The following is a 9,545-nucleotide window of genomic DNA, read 5'->3' on the forward strand; positions in this document are numbered from 1 at the left end:
ACTCAGCTATCCTGGTATGAATATATTCTGTAGATGTGTTATTTACTCAGTAATCACCACTCTTTCAATTATTTTGTGTTCTGGAGGAAACTTTGTCCCAAATGACTGATGTAGTGTGTAAAAATAATAATGTTGGACAAGCTTCATGTAAATAAGAAAATAATGTTATAATGGATCTTAGAGCCTTTGAAGAGGTTTTTGTAAAGGTACATGCCAGGGTGTGTGTGTGTGTGTGTGTGTGTGTGTGTGTGTGAGAGAGAGAGAGAGAGAGAGAGAGAGAGAGAGAGAGAGAGAGAAAGAGAGAGAAATCAAGAAAGCAGAACATTGAGATTCATCAAGAATCTAGTTATTGACAAGTGATATCTGACATTACGAAGTCCATCATAAATAGCACCATGATCTGGATAGACTAACCATTATGTGAAGATGGGGGGAAAAACATGGCAAAAACTCATTCCCCATTTTAAGAATCTGAATAGACTATAGGAATGATTGCCAAGGCAGGATATCAGGAAAATATGTCCACAGGGACTCTGTGATAGTCATTCTCCTGCTGAGTTGATTCAGTTATGCACGTTTTTCCAGTAATACTGTCAGTCCCTCCATTAGATAGGGTACATATACACTACATTCCTGTAAGTATATACAGGTCTATTTCAGGAATCAAAACTGTATTATTATGTTCTCACTCCTGCATCAATCCACATTTCAATACTATGGCTTTATGTTTTAATATATTGTAATGAAAATATTTTCAGGAATGTTGCAACGATTTTTGCTCACATATTTTCCCAGGTGAACTTAAGAAAAGCTTTTCAAATTCTCTTTTAAAAAATCCTGTTAGGATTTCAGTTAGGTTTATACTGACTAGATGATTTGAGAAAACTGTCAGGATTGCAATATTATTATTCCTATCCAGGTTCCAACTGTATTTACTCAGGTCTGTCCTACATCTTTTAGTAAATGTTTTATCATGTAAGTCCTACAGTTTTATGGTTTATATTTAGTCATATATTTTATTGCTTAAGGCTGTGGAAACATTTTTTCAATTATGTTTTGCTGGTATTTACAAAAGATGATGATTTTATTTATCTTAGATGTAGTCACTGTACTGATTTCTTTTATGAATTTGGCAGTTTTTGATGCTTGGACTTTTTGTTGACAGTCATGGCATCTGCAAATAATGTAAGATTTGCCTCTTTCCTTTTTATACTAATACACCTCTTTTTTAAAAATTTGCTTTGTGCCCATAGGCTTGGAAATTTAATTTTAATGAAAATATTTTAAATATTTCATCATTAGGTATGTCTCTATAGGTATCTACAGGTATCTATAGGTATCTAGTAGATTTTTTATCAGGGAGAGTACACTTTATTTTATTCCTGTCTTATTAAGAGTTTTGTTTTTCTCAATATTTCCAAGATAGTTATAGAAAATCTACTATACATAGTACAAATAAATTCCTTTTAAAAATTTATCATGACTTTTGTGACCTTCCAATATTTTAAATATTTATATATACTTCATGCTTGAAAATGTGAATTAATTTCTATATATTAAATTGTCATTTAAATCTTAGAATATCTTTTTATTATGAGTTTTATCAAAATTTTCATCTATGATTATGATTATATTCTGTTTTTTCTCTTTATATTTTGATAGTTATTACGTACATAAAGATTGATGGTAGTTGTAACTTATTGATGTGTTTAATCAGCAACACATTCTATTTTTGTTTTGATAGTATTATTCCTTGTTTCTCTTTGTTAACACTTGTTATATTTTTCTGTATTCATTTACATCTAAAGTTTTGTTTTAGATGTGTCTTTTATAAACACCATATTGTGAGATACTTTTGCTAACCAATCTAATTATTTATCTTCTAAGACATTAACCTATTTAGTCATAATAGCATATATTTGGTACTTTTTATTTGTGATGTTTTCTTTCTCATTTGTTTCTACATTCATCTGGATTTCAGATTTCCTTATGCCGCTTTCTCCTTCTCCTTCTCCTTCTTCTGTTTAGGAGTTTGGAAGTTATTCATCCCATTCTTCCCTTGCTTGACTCTCGCCCTTGAATTTTAGAAAATATAAACTCAGGCTTTTCTACAATGGCAGTAATTGGTTCCAATAACTTCCTTAGCATACCTAGCATACTAACACCTTCCAGATATCTAGAATTTTATTTACATATTTTGCAAATTTTTGTTTTACACTGAAGCTCAATTTTTATGTGAATTATATCTTATTGGCTCATACTCTTCATGAAAAAAAAATTAAGTTTCATTTCTTTGCTTACCACAGTGTTTTTCATTTCATTAATTCCTATTGGTCATATACATGTTTTGTTTCTAATAACTTTAAATAGTACTTTCAAAAAGCATTCATTAAAAATGCCTAAATATTGCCTTCAAATTTGAATGACAGTTTGGACACAGAATTTAGGTTAAAAATATTCCTTTAGAACTATAAAGATATCATTCCATTTTGCTTATTTGCCCAGGAGTTCAAATGAGAATTTCATAGCAATTTGGATATATTTTTTTAAAAGCTATCTTTTGTTTCACCCTTTAGAAACTCTTGGAGATTTTCTCTATTACTTAGAGGTCAGAAATTTCACATAGTCTGTCCAGCTCTCCACCATATACAGATATTTTACTGTTTTCCCTTATCAGAATCAATTAAAAATATCTAAGGTTGAGAGGCCAACCAAATTACAAAGAAGAAAGAGAAAAATTAAATGTTTTAAATTAATCAAAAGGCAATACAATGTCATATAAAATCTACTAGTTGGTGGTATTAGGCAAAAGAATATTTGAGTAATGTGAATCTTAAGAGATTATACAGCAGGGAGTGTATGATCTAGAATATGGTATACCAACCATTGGGCCCAACTAGGAAAAGGTTAAGGTGGTTGGACATAAAGTTAAATTGCAAGGAGCAGGTGTAACTAGAATCCAAGATAGTCTGTAAATAGATGGTAATTAGTTTCCTCATAATGAAACCCATTATTTTGTATAATGAATATGTGCTAATAATTATAAGTATTTCTAAAGTAAAAAAAAAAAAAGATGCATTTGCTACAACTGCTGCCTTCTCTTGTGATACCAATGGCTGGTTAAGAATGAAAACTGTTTGCTTTTGCCTTTCAGCGAGTTCAGCAACCAGGAGAACTAGTTTGAGATTTGCCCAAGGCTCTTGCTATAATTTAGCACAGACCTTGGAGAACCTATGACACATTGGGGTGTGTGTGTGTGTTGGGATGAGAATGGATTGACTGGCTTATTAATTGTTCTGAAACACCTTTATAGAGCACACTGAAAGGCTGCCTAACATCTCGCACCACCTGGGCTATACAGTTAAAGCTGCAGGGTTCACAAAATTGTGAAAAAAAAAAAAAACAGAATGAGAGAAGTCAGGAATTTCAGCAGTTCTCAATATAGCTCTCCCCAACTTAAGATAAACCCTATATAATCCATACAGAAATGTAGACAGTCACACTGGAGAGAGCTAGGTCTTCTGCTGAACTTTTTATCAGATAGTAAAGCAAAACAATGGGCAGGATTTATTTTTATTACATTTAAAAATAGACTAACTTGTAAGCCATTCTGTTACAAAGGAACGTGGCTGAATAGGTAGGAAACAGATTCCCCATTGTGAGTTCTCCTGATGGCTTCTGCAAGAATCATGGAGATGTCGATCACTTGTATTTTGGAGCAATGCTTCATCTTATCCTCCTGAGGTATGGTATTGGTGACCACTACCGCTTCAAAGCATGCACCGTTGATGCGAACAATGGCTGGGCCAGAGAAGATTCCGTGAGTCAGGATGGCATAAACTCGGGTGGCTCCGGCTGAGAGAAGTTTGTCGGCTGCATGGCAGATTGTACCACAGGTATCAGCCATGTCATCCACAAGGATAGCCACACGATCCTTCACGTCTCCCACAAGCACCATGCGGTCCACCTCATTGGCCTTCTTCCGTTCTTTGTGAATCAAGGCAAAATCCACGTTCAAATGGTCCGCAATGGAAGTCATTCTCTTGGCCCCGCCGGCGTCCGGTGAAACTATGGTGCAGTCCTTCCACTCGGAAATGTTCTCCCGGATCCATTTCAGGACCGCTGGTTCTGCATACAAATTGTCTACTGGGATATCAAAAAACCCCTGAATCTGAGAAGCATGCAGGTCCATGGTGATGATATGATCGGCGCCTGCTATCGACAGCATATTGGCGACAAGCTTAGCGGAGATGGGAGCCCGGCTCTTGTCCTTCTTATCCTGCCTGGCGTAAGGGAAGCACGGGATGACCGCAGTAACTCGGTCGGCAGAAGCAATCTTGCAGGCGTTAATCATGATCAAAAGCTCCATCAGACTGTCGTTGATTTCACCACAACCACTCTGAACGATGTACACGTCCTCTCCACGGACGCTCTCGCCGATTTCCACGCAGGTCTCCTGATTACTGAATTTCTTAGTCACCACCTTGCCCAGCTCCAGGCCCAGGCGGTCGGCGATTTTCTGGGATAAGTCCTGGTGGGAGCTGCCGCTGAAGATTTTGATATTTGGCATCTTGGCCAACTACCCTAAGGATTCCTTGTCCACAGGTCTCCGCTGGGTCAGAAATGGAAACGGAAGTTGGATCAGAGACTCTAACGGTTTCCGGTTTCCGGTGGTTACTCAGCGGTTGCAGTCTGTTGTGCGCGTGGGGCTAAATGGACCTCAGGTCTTCTGAAGAATTCTTGACTGGCATGTGCCTCACCCTTTTAAACTACAGGGTCAAGTCTGCTTAGTGCGTGGAATTTACACTACTCTCATTATTAATGCTCTTATTATAATGTTTTCTTTGGCTGATTAAACAAATTTGAAAACAAACAAAAAACATAAAACTTCTACAATGCCCAAATAAATCACAAGTTTAAAAGGAACCTTTACAGAGAGAAGAAAGTATATGCACAGTTATTTTTGCACCATGTTCCTCCAATACAGTGAAAAAATTTAAAAAGTTGGAAAATGCTATAAATAGGCAATTCAGGGTAAAATATAAGTGGCCAATAAATGTGAAAAACACAACTAATCAAGAAAATGCTAATTATTTTCACACATCAAGCAGACCAAAATTATAATACAGACAATGGTTTCCAATAGAATGTGTAAATGTGTGTGTTTTGCAAGGGTAATTTTGTATGAAAACTTTGGCTCATGTCTGCTTCTAGGGATCTATCTATTTCAGAGAACTATTCACAAGCACCCTCAAAATATATCAATGATAATTATTGATGTATTAATTCATTCAGTAAATAGTCTATATCTTCTGTATGTCAGGTGCTATACTATTTCTAGAGCATAAGATGGTGACAAAGATTAACCACCCTAGAACTGTTTACAAAAGCAAAATCTGCAAACCAACAAGTATTTATCAATAAGTGAATTATCATGAAATTTTTTTGGTCATTTACTTATTTACAAAGCATTTCTTCATAAATGATTGTGATACATTATTCTAGACTTGGGTATATAGAGTATTTGAAAAATTCTCTGTTTTGTAGACCTTATTTAATACAGTTATTGGTCAGTAAATGCACCCATTGAGGGAATTGATTTATGTGTAATCATATGGAAATGTCTTCAGGGTGTTTTTTACAGGTATAAAGCTAGTCACAGAATGTATGAATAAGTTTATATTTATGTATTTAAGATTATGCAATATTCAAAGAATCAAATAAGTATGAATGTGCCTTTGGAGAAGGGAGTTGAGAATGAAGGACTGTTGTATTTTGATGCCATCCATTAATATGGTATTGAACTTTTATTATTTTTATAACAGAAAGACAAAATTTATTTGGTAACTAAGTGCTTATTAGAAAATTTTAAATTTACAGCTTCCACAGTGTATTGCGGGTTGAAATAGTGGGACAGGAAGTAGAAAGGACCATAGACTCTAAGAATTTTAACAACGAAATGGCTTTTATATAAAAATAATGGAGGCATCAATTGCAGATCATACATTCAAATCATGTTAATGGTTGCCAGACATTTAGATTCTGGAATGTTTTTATTTAGCCAAAAATCAAATTGTCATCATTCACATTTTAAAATTAGCAAATTATTGTTGAATGTATCTTTTCACCCAACTTCTGAGTTTCCCCACAGGGTTGGATTCATTGACAGGATAAGCTCAGGGATGGAGTAATGCTGGGGCAGGTAACAGAGATGAACAAGATTCAGCAATACCTGTGAAACACGTTAGTTGACTATAAATAAGGTGCTTTGATATTTTGAATGAGCTATTGTTATAAAGCCATACAAACAGCTAAAAAATGCTACTTATTAAAAATGCAACTTCAAAATGATTTGCCAGGGTTGGGGCTGTAGCTCAGCAGTAGAGCACTTGCCTAGCATGTGTGAGGCACTGGGTTCAATCCTTAGCACCACATAAAGATAAATAGAAAAAAATAAATAAGTAAAGGTATCTGTCCATCTACAATTACAAAAAATATTTTGTTTTTTAAATGACTTTCCAATGATCCAATCACATCTCTCATCACATGAAAATGCTTTTTTTCTCCTTAATTCAGATTCTTCATGGTTGACAATGCACACAGGCTACTTTCTGTCTGCCACCCTTCATTTACATTCTTTCCTATCACAAAAATCAAAAGAACCACCTATACCATACAATTCATTCTAAGTCAGAATATATACAATGATTTATAAAGAAAATTCTGTGGCTTAATTTAGAATCACTAAAAAATACTTGTAGCTTCAATTAAATTGATTTTTCTCTTAGTGTTCTCAGTGTGTCACACGTTTTCTGTTTTTAATGAAAAACAAAACAGATTTTTAAATAGATTTAATATTACCCAAATAGGACTGAATGCTAATGTAAACATTTAAAAACCATAGTTGGTTGCATTTTTTCTTGAGGTGTTAAATAGGAGACATTTTTGTCTTACTGCTATTTTTGCTCCAAGCTCTGGCTGTTGCTATACCTCATAGTTCCAGGGATTTGTCTAGAATCATAAAATGTAAAAGATGGAAATGGCCTTAGAGACCACCCACTCATATTAATATTTCAATTCACAGAAAGGGAATTGAGACCCAGAGAAATGAAGCAACTGGCCTGTGTTCTATTGGATAATTAGAGGCAGAGTATCTATTACAATATGGAATTCTTGAATTTCCAAATATGGTCTTTTTTTTGCTTTTTCACTTTAGGTCTTTTTGAAAATTTATTTTTGAAGTTTATCAAATTGAAGAAAAATTTTAAAAGTGGTGCAGAAATATTTGCATAAAATATTTCCTCTTTTTTGAGTAACCATAACAAAGAATAAACATGAAACCATAAACAACAATTTTTTTTTTTTTTTTTTTGCTTAAAAACAGCAGCAACAACAAAACACAATCTACAGAAAGAAAGAAATCATTAGTAGTATCTTGGAATATCTTTGTTATTTTGACATTTTTATTACCTGGATAAACTGCCAGGGGATTTGGCTCCTGTTTACTTTGTTCTCTGCAGATTGAGAGAGACATCTGTCTTATCATTGACTGTCTCTGACAAAAGTTACAGGTAGGAATAATGCCTATAGAACAACATATTGAATTTGGGGCCTTGTTTCTTAATAAATTGCTCTGGAAATGAAAATTGTGATAGAGAGAAAATTCCTTATCTTCCTCCTTCCCAAGGCAAACACATTTAAATGCCATGTCTACAGATCTGTGAGAACTGTTGCATTTTGAAGGTCTTTTGAGTCAATACCCAGAATATCTATATTACCTTGGTAATAGTTTCTTGCTTTACTGATTATTCTTTTACCCTTTACAATTCCAACATACATAATTCAAAGAGAGACCTAATGCTTGATGGGCTAAAGAGAAAAAAAATTCAGTTAGTTCTTTCAGAAAGAAGAGAAAAATGGTTGTATTTTAAGTGAACTAAATGCTTTCGCTAAACATACTTGCAGTTGACAAAATGCTAGATGTTTAGGTGGCAATTATAGTTCTTTGATAAACTGTCAAATCTTGTCACAACACATGTTACAAACAAGGACGGATTTAGATGTCCTTTATGGCAGCTTTGTGTAGGTTGGGAATGTTTGGCAGTTAATTTCACACAAGGAACTTATTTTTCTTTCCAGCAGTCATCTGCATGTTTATTAGGAAGGGTTTCTTTGTGCCTTTAATCTTATTCATTTGACTCTTAGTTCCAGATCATTATTGTAACATTACCTTACCTCATTTATTTTGTTCATAATAATCATCTGCAATACTTTGAGAAAACAGTTTCCCACAGAGCTTCACATTGGTATAAATCCTTTAAAGTTTGTTTTGTGATTGTTTACAATTGAAGCTGACTACTCTGCATGTTTACTGGGCTTTTCCTTGGAAATCTGTCCTTTTATATAATAGATGTGTGGATAGCAACTAGGTAAACAAAGCTGAGTGAAACAAACAGGAGAAAAGGTTGTGATTCAGAAATATGACTTTAATTTTGAGTGTTATGTTAGACTCCAGAGGGTATTTTTGAAATGTACTTTGGGGAACTTAAAGAAAAATTGTGATGAGTTTTAAAATCCTAAAATAATCATCTTGGAGCAACAATGAAATTACATGAACTGAATGCTACCTCATTATAATAATAGACAAAGCCATATAAAGAGATTTCATAACAAGTTGCAAATAATATTTACAGGAAAAATTTGAAGGCATTTTAAAGTGCTTGTTGGTAAGTGATAGGTTCCTTCTCATGCAGACTATCAATTTCATTAAATTAGTGGAAGGTTGTTAATTAGGTCCTGACAAAATACAAGTTCTGTTTGAATTGTTCTTGTGTCTTTTAACAACTTGTTCCCCCTTCAATGGTGACCGTTTATTTAATCCTGATAAATGAGAGACCAGTTATCATTTATGTAAGCACAACTGAATGCCATGTGTCTTGGAATCGTTTTGCAGTTCTCAAACTTCAGGGCCATCAAGATCACTGGAGAATTTTTTCGAACACAGATTCTTGAGATTCATCCCCAGAGTTTCTGATTAGTAGACCTGGGGTGGAAGCCTAGAGTTGGTGTTCCTAATAAATCCCAGGTGATAGTGGTGTTGCTGTTCTATTAACCAAACTTTTGAAAATCTATTGTATCTCCCAAGTTTATTGTCTAGATACTTTCCACAATATACTCTTATTGTGTTTTTTATTATATATAATATCTTTAGTATGATTCTGTTTGTCATTACTAGTATTAGATTTTTGTAATTGTTCTTTTTTAAAAAATAAATTTCAGCAGAAGTCTATTAATTTTTCCAATCTTTCAAAAAAAACAAAAAAGAAAACTCAATGTTTGAAGTGGTTGATTGATGTAGTTCACTGGCTGCTTGAACTTTGTTGAATTCAAGATTGTTTCTATTATTCACTTTCGTCCCCTCTTTGAGTTATTTTCCTATTCCTTTTCTAACTATTTGAGATGTATGCTCAGCTTGTTACTTATTACTCTGGAAGGCGATACATTTTTCTTCTACGTATGTAGTTTAAGTATCAAATCCAGGACTT

At 34.0% G+C, this 9,545-nt stretch overlaps 1 protein-coding gene across 1 annotated transcript; it reads right to left on the minus strand.

Moving 5' to 3' along the window:
* Positions 1 to 3,613: 3,613 nt before the first annotated feature.
* Prps1l1 (phosphoribosyl pyrophosphate synthetase 1 like 1) lies at positions 3,614 to 4,570 on the minus strand. The gene has a single exon (XM_026408753.1). It carries the CDS (start codon positions 4,568 to 4,570, stop codon positions 3,614 to 3,616), a length of 957 nt encoding a protein of 318 aa, XP_026264538.1.
* Between the last annotated feature and the right edge of the window lie 4,975 nt (positions 4,571 to 9,545).

Source organism: Urocitellus parryii, chromosome 3 (genome assembly GCF_045843805.1).
Source record: "Urocitellus parryii isolate mUroPar1 chromosome 3, mUroPar1.hap1, whole genome shotgun sequence".
NCBI lineage: Eukaryota > Metazoa > Chordata > Mammalia > Rodentia > Sciuridae > Urocitellus > Urocitellus parryii.

What these genes read in the sequence shown, in the direction of transcription:
- Prps1l1 (XM_026408753.1), bottom strand. Translation starts at nt 4,570, where the DNA reads ATGCCAAATATCAAAATCTTCAGCGGCAGCTCCCACCAGGACTTATCC.